At 34.7% G+C, this 12,605-nt stretch overlaps 1 protein-coding gene and 1 pseudogene across 1 annotated transcript in view; both read left to right on the top strand.

Moving 5' to 3' along the window:
• The window catches only part of LY75 (lymphocyte antigen 75), an 82,216-nt gene extending 71,505 nt beyond the window's left edge, over positions 1–10,711 (top strand). Inside the window, exons 31-35 of the mRNA XM_063085637.1 lie at positions 894–1,062; positions 4,770–4,919; positions 7,179–7,301; positions 8,549–8,716; positions 10,533–10,711. Coding sequence (XP_062941707.1) covers positions 894–1,062; positions 4,770–4,919; positions 7,179–7,301; positions 8,549–8,716; positions 10,533–10,711 — 789 coding nt within the window. The remainder of the gene's footprint in view (positions 1–893; positions 1,063–4,769; positions 4,920–7,178; positions 7,302–8,548; positions 8,717–10,532) is intronic.
• Positions 1,531–3,931, top strand: LOC134388064 (centrosomal protein of 57 kDa-like; annotated as a pseudogene).
• Positions 10,712–12,605: the final 1,894 nt, after the last annotated feature.

Raw genomic sequence — 12,605 nt, 5'->3', positions numbered from 1 at the left:
AAGTAATCATGAGCAAGTTATTTAACCTTTGCAACCTTATTTCCTCATCTGTAAAATCAGGTTAATAATATTTTCATTGACGTTTTAACACAAAAATTTATATAAGGAGCGAATTAAAATTTTTAACAAAGTTAGGACTAATAGACATGTATTTTCTTCCCACTTTCCCCCTAGAAATTAGTACTACTTAAGATTAATCTTCTGGTGGACACATCTTCTGTCTCACTATTCAAATCCTATTGGCATATTTATGTATTATAATAATGTCTGGTACACAAAAAATAGTCATCTATTGAGATTAGAATTGTAGGCTTAATTTAAATAATCTTTAGAACAAAGTGGAGGGAAATAAAAGAAAAAAGATAGCAAGTTAAGATTATAGATTCAAGGAAAAATCAAAAGTAGTATTCCCATTTTGACTTTCTTGGGAAGTATTTTCCTTTTTTAGCCCCCCTGCTGCTTGATGGCCTCTGTAATATGAAAAATGTAGTCAGAGACACAAACCACAAAACTATGAAACATAGAAAACAATATGCAGAACAATACGAAGGTTGGAATTGTAAATCTGTAATTATGAAAAGCAGAAGCTATTTTCATGTCAATTAGTTTCGAGTTTTATGTAAACTCATTTTTTAAAGAAATAAATGTAGAGACAGAGTATAATAGCCCTGTCTTTAAGGTTAAATTCCTACTTAAATTGTGTCAGAACAAATGTCCCAAATCAATGCATCATAAGTCTAATCTCTGATTTTGCAAATAGGTCCAGACCTACAGTACTTGTAAGCAAATAAGAAAAATTGAAATGGAGTGTTACTTAAAGTACGTATGTGTTCTTTATGTTTTTTTGAACTCATACATCTGGTTTCAGGTTGTCTCTATTATTCTTAAAACAGGGAAGTGAATCAAGTTTTGAATGGTCTGATGGCAGTGAATTTGACTACATACCTTGGAAAGGCCAAAAATCTCCTGGAAATTGTGTTGCCTTGTATCCCAAAGGAATTTGGAAACATGAAAAATGCAACTCTGTTAAAGATGGTGCTATTTGTTATAAACCTACAAAATGTAAGACTTGATTTTTAATAGCTGTATATTTACTAAAATATTACATAATTTATGCACATGATTAAATACTCAATAAAATTTTTATTTAAATAAGGTTTATCCACAAATCCTATAAAAATAATTTTAATACTTTATCAATAGAAACAAATATATCCACTCACGGAATTTGTTCTCAAGGGCTTTCATTCTGTCATCAGGTAAATTTTACTCCAGAATTTGTGCATTCTAAATTCACTTAGCAAAGTTTTCCAAAGGCTGAGATGCTACTTTAAAAACAGTTTCCACAGAATATAAATTTGGAAATACCTTATGTGATTTACCATATTACATATTCTGAGTTTCTATAGAAAGAAGTCTGTTTAACTTTGTGTAATCACGCATTTTCCTAACTTATGTGATCCTGAAAATCTAAGGGAAGAGCCTTTACCGTCAGGGGCCAGACTTGGGGTCACCCCTGGTGGGTAGAGCATGAGCCTCGAAAAGCACAAGCTCCAGACTACGTGGGGCTGCAAGGCCCGTGGGCAGCAGAGACATGGCTGCAGCATTGGTCTCTGAAGCCTCTGGTCGTCAGTGCTCACCGTGTGTTCTGCTCTGAAGAATCTCAAAGAACAGATTCAACATTTGGAATTGATCAGATTGAGGCAGAAGAAATTGTGAAAACTTTGACTAGAGAGAAATGTAAATACAAGAAAGGGAGAATAATGTAAAGAATGAGGAATAAAGGCAGAATTAAGAACTGACTTCTCAGTTGTTAGGTACAAAAAAAAAATGTAACTTTTTAGAAGAACAGTTAGAATAAATGAGAAATATGATAAAGCATGCAGAAATGGAGAGGACATCCGTCTCAGAGAAGCAGACTTTACAGGATGAAGGAGAATGACAACATGGTCAAACATAAGTGATGTGCTATACTAGGTTGAATAGAGCTCACCAAAAACTCCTGTCCACTCAAAGCCTCAGAATGTGACCTTATTTAGAAATAGGGTCTTTGTGAGTGCAATTAGTTGTTATGAACTGAGGTTATACTGGATGAGGGTGGGCCCTAAATCCAATAATGGTGTCCTTATAGGAGGAAGACACAGACACACAGAGAGAAGAAGGCTATGTGACAATAGAGGCAGACTGCGGTGACAGTCACAAGCCAAGGATTGCCAGTAACCACCAAAAGACAGGAGGGAAGCATGAAACACATTCTCCCTCAGAGCCGTCAGATAGAACCAACCCTAATACCACCTTCATTTCAGACTTCTAGCCCTCAGAACTGAGAAAATAAATTTCTGTTGTTTTAAGCCACCAGTTTGTGGTAATTTATTATGGCAGCCCTATAATACAAGAGCCAATTTAAAAAACTGGATCTTCAGAAAATTAGAAAATAACAAGTGTTGGTAAGAATGTGGAGAAAATGGAAACTTTTTCATTACTTGTCAGAATATAAAATGGTGTAACCACTGTGGAAAACGGTATAGTGACTCCTCAGAAACTTAAAACATAAGATTACCATATGATTCAGCAATTCCACTTCTGCTTATATACTCAAAAGAATTGAAAGCAGGGGCTCAGATGTTTGTATAACCATGTTCATAGCAGCATAATATCCAAAAGATGGGCGCAACCCAAGTGTCCATTGACAGATGAATGGATAAGCAAAAAGTGGTATATTCTGTATATATACAAAGGAATATTCAGTCTTAAAAAGGAAGGAAATTCTGACCCATACTACAGCATGGATGATCCTTGAAGACATTATGTTAAGTGAAGTAAGCCAGTCACAAAAGGACAAATATTGTATGATTTCACTTACATGAGATACGTAAGAGTTGTCAGATTCATAGGGACAAAAAGTAGAATGGCGATTACCGGGGACTGGAGGTAGCAGGGTATGGGGATCTATTGTTTCATGGGAACAGAGTTTCAGTTTTGCAAGATATAAAAGTTCTGGGGATGGATAATAGTGATTGTTGCACAACAGTGTAAATGTACTTAATGGTAAATTTTATGTGATGTGTATTTTACCACAATAAAAATATTGGGTCTTCTTGAACAGGAATATAGCAAACTTACCACAATGCAGACCCTTGCCAGGAAAAAAAAAAAAAAAAAAAAAAAACCATGCAAGAGTTGAAAGCAAAACTTCATGAAGAAGAAGGAAAAAAAATGTATGCATCATAAGGCAGCTCAGTAGCAGACTGTACTAGAAACAAATAGACTCTGCAGATAGGGCATCTCCATCTGTTCCCAGTGCAAGAAGAATTTTAAAAATTCATACCATTCAGAAAAGTCCACCAGTCCTAGTGATGCTGTGGCAGCCAATGTTCAACATGCTTTGCATCTAATGAAGCAACATCCGATTAAGCCCAGTGCAACAACGAGTAGTCAGCAGTATTCCTTTAGCAAGTCAACTATTTTTATAAGGTGGTAAAAGCAAGAACTTGCTAGTAACATCTCCTTCCACCAGCAGCATTAATGAGGAGTTTCAGAATTCCAGATGAATTTGGCAAATGAGTTTTGATCAGCAGCAGCTGGAAAACTTATCCAGGAGTCCAGCTGTTGAAGAGAGGGAAGACTTTAGACCTCACACTGGTAGCATTAGTGGAAAGAATGGAGGCAAACACCAATCAGATATTTGTAACTAAAGTTCAAAAAGATCAAGCCTGGCTTCTAACAGAAGATAGAGAAGCAGAAGAAGGAATTAAGGGCCACCAAAAAGCCTCTTGATGAGGAAGGAAATAGCAACAGTCATCCTTGTGGAATCATAGAGACCACAAATAAGAACTCTACTAAACAGACCTGGAGAAAAAAGCAGAGCCTTCAGGTACCGAAGAACATGCAGACCACACAGCATTCATTACAGAGCAATAATTTGGGTTGAGATCACTAACTGGTACCAGGTCAGATATTTGATTCAGAATCAAATATCTACCTTGAATATAAATACCAAATATTTGCCTCACCAGTAGGATGTCGACAGTTTACCTTCCAGTTCTCCTTTGCTCTTCTGTTGGAATTAGTAACGGGTTAGAGGGCACAAGCTTCATGGCACAAGCTTCATGACACAGGCTTCTTATGTTACTTGGCACAATTAAAAACTAGACAACTTAAACAGCAAGTTCAATGGTTCAAATCCCCATACTGGCCAGCCACCAAAAAAAAATCAAACAAGATAAGCAGAAACCAGGGGAGTTTATAAAGCAGAGAAGCCACACCCACTTTTTTTGTTTGTTTTCTAGAGATTTGACTGCTGATAGTATTGCGTTTTGTAACACAAATTACCAGTTTTTCACTTGTGGGTGTGATTTTTTAAAATAGTTCTTTATATGTCTAGGTAAAATTAGTTTTATATTATCAAAATAAAAGGAATACAAGGAAAGAAATAATTCTATTATTTCAGCGTAGTTTCAGGCCTACCTGGCCTCTCTTTGCTTCTTTTCCTAGTCTGAATTTCCAGTTGTTTTTACTTTAGTCTAAACCCATCTTAGAAGGCTAAGTACTTTCCTCCTCTATCATCTGAGTTTTAAAAATGGTATTCAAAAAACTAATTAGAATGTATATTTATAAAGTATTGGCTGAGGCTTTTTCTGGTGTGTGTATTGAGTTAAATGCTTCTTACCTACAAAAACGACAGTTTCAAATAGGGACATTTAATGAGATTTTAAAAGGCAGTCACTTTTGCCTGTGCATTGTTACAGCTGTATCTAACATTTTTATAGTTAAAGAGCTGTCCCCTCATACATACTCATCAAGATGTCCAGTGGCAAAAGGGAACGGGTCACAGTGGATCCAGTACAGGCATCACTGTTATATGTCTGACCATGCGTTGCACAGTTTCTCAGAGGCTGAACAATTGTGTCCAAAACTTGGTGAGTAAAGTTGGTTGGTTTTCTTTGACTCAGTAATTTGATTCTTAGAAATTGTTCTTTAGGAAATCATTTGAAATAATGGATATATTTTTGAAAGCATTTTTAAAGCACTTGCCTTTTACAATAGCATTATAACCTAATTGTCTAGTGGCAGGGAACTGGTTAAGTATTTTATGATATAGGAGCTCAATGGAAGATTGGAATAGCCATTAAAAACTATCAAATGAAATTAAATAGGAAGAAATAGAATAGAAAATGTCTAAGCAGCCTGGCGTGGTGGCGTGCTCCTGTTGTCTCAGCTCTTTGAGAGGCTGCGGCTTGAGGATCGCTTGAGCCCATGAAATCCCCATCTCTAAAAAAAATTAAAAATAAATAAATTGCTAAGTGAACTATTAAGTGAAAAAACTAACAAGTGAATTGAAATGGTTTTAAATATATCTAGATATGCCTGTATAAAGGGGTTAAGACGTAGAATTTTTATAAAGTTGGCTAAGTAGTAAACAGAAAATTAAAGATTTTCCATTACTTACTTATTAATAAGTAAGCTTAGCCTGACCAAAGTAACAAAAGCAAAGAAGCACAGGTTGTTCAGCCTTTGTGCACTAGGATTGGCCCACATCCTCTGGGCACCATAAGGGACAGGATTTTTTGTCTTCAGATTTAGCCATTTTGGCTCTCTCTCATGATATATTTAGCCTACAGTCAAACTGTAAAATGACTTCTAGGGAAGCCACCTAGAGTATTTCAAAGACCAAAGCTATTTACCTGCATCCTTGGGTAGCAATTTAGCCAGGCAGATAACATTTACCTAATTTATTTTGCTAATTGTTGTGGAAACACTTGAAAGATTAAAAAGTTTCCTAATTACTATGTAACTGCATAATGGGAACTTTTGTGTGGGAAGTATAGTGTGTCATACACGTATACACGTTAGAGAACTATTGTAAGCTATATGTATGTTCTGAAAGTCAGAAGCCTCTTCTTCCTAAATGAGAAAATAGAAAGGTTTGCAGTAAATGTAGAATGTGGGTTAAGCACTTAAGCCTTTGAGGCAGACAAGTATGGGTTTGAATCCCAGCTCCCACACTTACTAGCTAAGTGACATTGTGGAAGTTACGCAATTTTTTTTTCTCATCTGAACAGTGAGAATAAAAACAGTACTTCAAAAGGTTAGGACAGGTTGGGTTGTTGTAGAAATGAATGAAATGTGATAATGTATGCAAATGTAGCCTAGTGCCCTGCAAATAATAAGCTCTCAAAACTAGTCTTATTATTAGAAAGATTGAGATTGACTTTCTAGTTCTGTAACTGGCTAGCTGTGTAAACCTGAACAATTTACTTAATCTTCTTGAGCCTCAGTTTTCTCATCTATAAAATGGTGATAATGCCTTTCTCTAATAGGTCGTTTATAATTTTAAATACGGTAACCTATAAAGCACCTGTACAATGTGGCCTTCTCTAAAGGTATAAAGGCTTTCTTTTGCCCCTCTTAAAATATTCCCACCACAAAAATATTTTAGTTCAAATATGGATGAGTTTGTTGCTGTTGAAGACTATTTGACTCCATTTGGAATTGATTTCCAAGTCTAGTTATTATTTTATTTCTATCCCTAACCTGATTCTGGTGATAACACTATTTTCTCTGTGGGTTTAGGGTTACCTATCAAACTTCAAGAATATTCACTCATTCAATTCTATACTATATTTAGAAACTTACAATAGGTATGACCAAGTACATTTATGTATAAGATATTAAAAAGAGGGCTAGTGTTCCCCAGTATCCCAAACTTACTCACTTTTACTTTCATTTTAACAGAAGCAAGTTTAAAGCTGGGTTATGATACAAGATGGTTGTTAAGGAGAGAGTGCTAAAAATCTATAGAGGGACACATATTTCTACCATCAAATACCCCAGTTATTATGACTAGCTATTCACACCTAAAGGCCTCACTAGTTAGGTGGTTCCAAGATCAAAAAATATCACAAAATAAATATTTTGAAGAAACACGTACATACAAACATGTATATTCAAAGTTTCCATCTAGAAATATTCCTAACTTTTTTGGAAGCCATTAATTTTTGGAAGTTCTTTTAAAATTTTGACATAAATACTAGTTTTTAAAAACAGTCCGTGTAAAACTTAAATTTCTTAGTGAAAACTTGAATTTCTCAATAAATTTCTGCTTCAGCCATTTGAAAAAAATCACTTCCCTAGTTTCCATAAAGCTAATTAGCTGCGAGTTTGTTTTTCTTCAACAGATCCTTCTGCAACTATTGTTACCATAGAAGATGAAGATGAGAATAAATTTGTGAGCAGACTGATGAGAGAAAATAATAATATTACCATGAGAGTTTGGCTTGGGTTATCTCAACATTCTGTTGGTAAGTGACACAGTAGTGTGTGCAGTATGCAAAGAGAGTCCTAATTTGTCCTAAATACTAAGTCAGCCTTGCTAAAGAATGTCAAGTGGTGGTTAATTCAAATGCTTCTTATTGATGAATAAGCTAGGTCTGCTGTCTGTTCTGAAGGCTTATAAATTTTAAATGAATACATGAGTAACTAATCAGTAATGATAGAAACCACTAATGGAATAGAAAATCCAGTTAAATCAACTGAAATTGTTCTTGAGGCTTCTTCCTAAGATCCTTGGATCAACACGAGGATTATTTTTTTCTCCTACAGCAGTGTCTTTGTCAGCTGTGTCCCTCAAGGAACCCGTGACTTACTTCCCTTAGAGTTCTGGTGTCTATCACCCCATGGTTTTGCAGCTTATAACTCTGTTATTCAGAAAGTTATCTTCTTCTTCTCTTTCTTAGAATATTTTATTATAGATCAAAATTAACTTTTAATAGTCATTTTTTTCAAATTAGCTTAGTAAAATTGCAAAGAATTGAGTCAAAAAAATTGTGGATGAGTTTTTCAATAAGAGATAATAGATATAGGGTTTGAGTGAACTTAGAATTGATGAATTAATGAATTTGACAGAATACGAAATCTGTTTCACATTTTATACAAAGTTGAATTTTAAATAATTGAAATAAAACATTAAGTACTTGTCAAAAAATGAATGAATTCATGTTTGGCTCATCTAAATGAATTGTAAATTGTGTTATTACACTATCACTATCACCAGTGGTATCACACAGTGGCCAAGGTGGTACCACCTCAGCTGAAAACAAAAATGGAGTCATAGTGGGGAGACCCTCCTGGACCCTTTCTCCTCTACCAACATATCTTCATTGTTACAAGTTTTTTAAATGGGAGAGAGGAGATACGGGTCCTTGGAAATCCATCCATCACACAATAAATGTGCAAGCATTCTGCACTTTAATCAAAACATCACGTTCAATATCAGTGCTGTCCAATAGAACTTTCTGCAAAGATAAAAATGTTTTTTCTGACCTATCTAATATAGCAGTCACTAGCCACATGTGGCTGTTGAGCACTTGAAATAAGACTAGTGCAACTAAAACACTGATTTTTTTTTCATTTTTAATGAATTTCATTTTAAATAGTGGCTATCATATTGAACAGCAAAGTTCTAAGGAAATGAGTTATATGAGCCACATGCTTTTAACTTAGTAATTTAGCAGCAATAAATATAGTTGTATTTAATATCTTTCTTCAGATCAGTCTTGGAGTTGGTTAGATGGATCAAAAGTGACATTTGTCAAATGGGAAAATAAAAGTGAGAGTGATGATGGAAAATGTAGCATTTTGTTAGCTTCAAATGAAACTTGGAAAAAAGTTGAATGCTCACATGGCTATGGAAGAGTTGTCTGCAGAGTTCCTCTGGGTAAGTTCGTCACCTGTCCTTTTTTGCAGAACAGTCAGGAAATAAAACTTTTTGCAGAATAGGTCAGGAAATAAATGTACAGTCCAATTATGTGCATAGTTTTGTACTTGGTCATCAAGTATTTAGTCCTTAAAGTATGTCCAAAAATCTTGATTAAGTCATAGAGATTTTCCCCTGGAAAAATACATTACCAGGCCAGTAAATGCACAAGACGTCTAGGTCTCCCAGCTGAAACTATTAAACAGTCTACACTTTACATAACTTTTTTTTAAAGATAAATGGAGTTGTCAGATTATTTAGGGAGGTAATATCTTTGACAGTATTCTTAAGATGTATTTTATTCTATTGTTTGAATATGTAAAAGTTTAAAGGTCTATTTCTGCAGTTAGTTTGCTTCCTTTCTCCCCCTTCCCATAAAACTTATGATTAATTTTAAAACAATGCAAAGCTAGATTTAATTATTTAAAGCATTCAGGGTATCTGTGGGAAATCATAATTTGAATTTTTTTTTCATCATGAATTGATACATAAAATAACAAAAATATCTAAACTTCATTTCTGGAGAAAGAGCTGTAAATTTTTCATAGAAACATTTTAAAAGATCTAGCATAAAAATTTCCGTTGTGGTATATAAATATTAAAGATAAAACCCCAATTCTAGGTAATCAGTATCTATATATACATGCATTGATTTGGCAGATAGAGTGTCTACTTTATGTCATACCCTGTTCTACGTGCTGAGATGCACCTGTGAACAAGACAGATATGGTATCTGTTCTCACAGAGCTTACAGTCTAGTGGAGGAAGACAGTTAATAAATAAGCAGGCCAATTTTTGAAAGAGAGGAAAATATCAAAAAGTTATAAACTCTATGTGACCAAGAGTAGGTGGATGGCTACTCTAGATTAGGTTATCAGGAAAGATGTCTAAGAGCATGAGACACTGAAGCTAAAATCTGAAATGTCAGCCAAGCAAAGATCAGGGGAAGAGGCACAGCAGGCAGAGACACCAGCTGGAGCAAGGAACCTAAGGCTGAACGAGCTTGCTGAGTGCTCATGGAGGAGTTGGTAGGCAGGTGCCAGGCTATGGGGCTTTGGAAGCAGGGGTTAAGAGTTCTGGTTCTATTCTGAGTAGAATGGAAAGCAACAGGAAGATTTGTGGAGGTAGGTGGGATCAGGGTTAGGGTGGTATAAAGCAAAGGTTCCGTTTTGGCCACTCTGAGTTGTCCATATGGAGATGAGATATCCATATGGAGATGTCTAGTATGCAGTTGGATGTGAGAGAGAAGGGAGGTCAGCAAAGAGATTGTGTTTATAGTTGAGATAGAATGAATCCATCGGGGCAGCATGCAAGGGGCCTGCCATTTGAAGTTGAATAGCTAGGGACTAAATGAGGTCATCCTAGAGGCTTCAATTATTTTAAAGCAAATCTTAACTTTATTTGGCCCTAGGTAAGTCAAACACAAAAATTTACAATTTTAGTAATTTGCATCAAAGTAGGATAATATATGGAGAGTGATATTCCCAAAAGGGTATTGGGAAAGGCAAATGAAAATAATGAAAGCACTTTAATTTCTTTGGAAGAAAATTCCTATAGTTATGAAAAGGATTTGAATGAAAAGAAAAACACTTAAGTCTTACAAGAAAGCACTCAAATGTTTGATGATGAATTTGAATTCTGTGTTGATGCTATGAAACAATCAGGTATTTATTGTATCTAATTTGTACAGGGCTTACTTATGTGACACAGCTTAATATATAAAATCAATAATAATGATCACTTTTGCATTCTCTCCTCCAATGTCAAACCTTGTTAGGCCCTGATTACAGAGGAATAGCTATCACATTTGCGGTACTAAGCATCTTAGCGCTCATCAGCGGGCTGATTTGGTTCCTCTTCCAAAGGAACCGTTTCCACTGGGCAGGCTTCTCATCAGTTCGGTATGAGCAAGGAGTGAATGAAGATGAGATTGTGCTTCCTTCTTTCCATGACTAAATCCTTCTAAAAGTTTGCTAATTTGCACCAATGTGTTAGGAGCCACTTAACATTTTCCCAGTGTCAGTATTTACTGTGTTCTAAATTAGAAGTCTTAAGTAGTTTTTCAGTTGTTTAGTGGCTATGCCAATATCCACAATTAATTGCCCATTAAATGTCATGTTTATAAGTCTACTTATAGAATGGAGAGGACTCGAAGCTAGAACTGAAGTCCAAACTTTTTGTAGGGTATATATATATATAATGTGTATACACAATAACTTTAATGTGTATTTTCTCTGTAAGAATATGACTGGTAACTAGAGTATGTATTTTAATGGCATTTTTAACAAAACTTCTTAGAAAATTTTAATGAGCATATTACTGGGTCACACATCTACCTTTTAATTTTTAAGATCATCTGGCCAAATGCAGAATTAGTACCTCAAGGTAAAAACCCAACTGAAAATATCAACATTGTTTCAAATTAGCCATTTGTAGCATTTGGGAAAAATTATTAAGCAGTGAGACATGCTTACTTTTTATACAGCTTCTTGGTGAGATGCTTCTAATACTATTCCAAAGATTCTTCATACAAATGTTATTTAAATGTTTTTTTCTGTTCATAATTATTCATAGAACAATGGCTTTTAAAGATTTAGTATTTAACATTTTCTAAAGTGTAGGAACATTATTTTTAGGTTGATTAGGTACCCTGTAGCAGTGTGTATTGTCTTTTCTGAGGTACTACATATGACTGTTCCCTTTTTAAAGGGGAACAACTAGGGATAAGACTGAGAATTTTATAATTTATATACTTCACATAGCACGTCAACTTTTGGCTAAGAATTTTATATTACTTTGTTGCCTTTTTACATGAGCTAAACAGAGAAGGGGTTTGTGAAGAAAATTGTTTGTATAACTTGTATTTGTAAAAATGAGAATTTTATAATGAAACTCTAAACCTTGAGATTACTGTAAAAATATTTAAAATTACTAATGATTAAGGAAACATCGTTTTGTGGTTATTACTTTAAATTTTACCACCTAGAATATATTATTCCTAGTATCCACTGGAGATAGTAAATCTTTTATTCAGTGTTTAACTTATGTTTGTACTTTAGAGTATTTTTGTATAAAATCCATAGATTTATTTTAAGTTTAGAGTGTTTATACTATGATAAAGTTGTAAATAATTTTCTGACAGTTTTAGTATAGTCTACATTTGTCCTGAAATATTTTTATTGAATTTGATACACTAGTTTTTGCCCTATGATCTGTAGAGTTTTGGTCATTAAGAATTTCCTCAAAGAACTAAACCACCTTGATGTGAAAAGTACAGCTGTATATAGTGGTGATGCCATAATAAAGTCGTTTTCTCTTATCTTTTAAGTAAAAATGTTGGAGTTGATCTTTGTTGAAAAAATCTCTCTAGATTGGGCTTTATTATGTTACACATATAGTATGATGAGAAATAAGGTATCGAGCTATTGTAAATTGAGGCATTCTTTAAGAGATTTTGTATGCATAGTCTAAAGAATAAATATAATCATTACTACACCTCTGAATGCTTGATTTTAGTCTCCTTTTATATTCCTCTTGTTCAGTGTGTCTTTTATCTATCAAGATCAGAAGGGATTCCATCTGTGTTTTATTTATTTCTCTTTCTTATGCTCCCCTTAGATCTATCTACCCCCTCCCCTCTGAGGCATTCAATACCCATTTCCAAGCTAATAGTTCAAATACATAGTTCCAGGTCCATATTTCCAAATTCCTCTCCCCATCCACACACATGTAGCATTTTCCCACCCTTGATCCTAGGGCAAGATATTCTTATTATCTGGGAATTCTCCCCTGCAAGTGTCTGCTGTAGTCTTAGTAAACCCCAATTCCAGCCTCACTGCTGAGATTTTCT

The sequence above is a fragment of the Cynocephalus volans genome, chromosome 1 (assembly GCF_027409185.1).
Source record: "Cynocephalus volans isolate mCynVol1 chromosome 1, mCynVol1.pri, whole genome shotgun sequence".
Classification (NCBI taxonomy): domain Eukaryota; kingdom Metazoa; phylum Chordata; class Mammalia; order Dermoptera; family Cynocephalidae; genus Cynocephalus; species Cynocephalus volans.
This window is presented reverse-complemented; position numbering and strand designations above follow the sequence as displayed.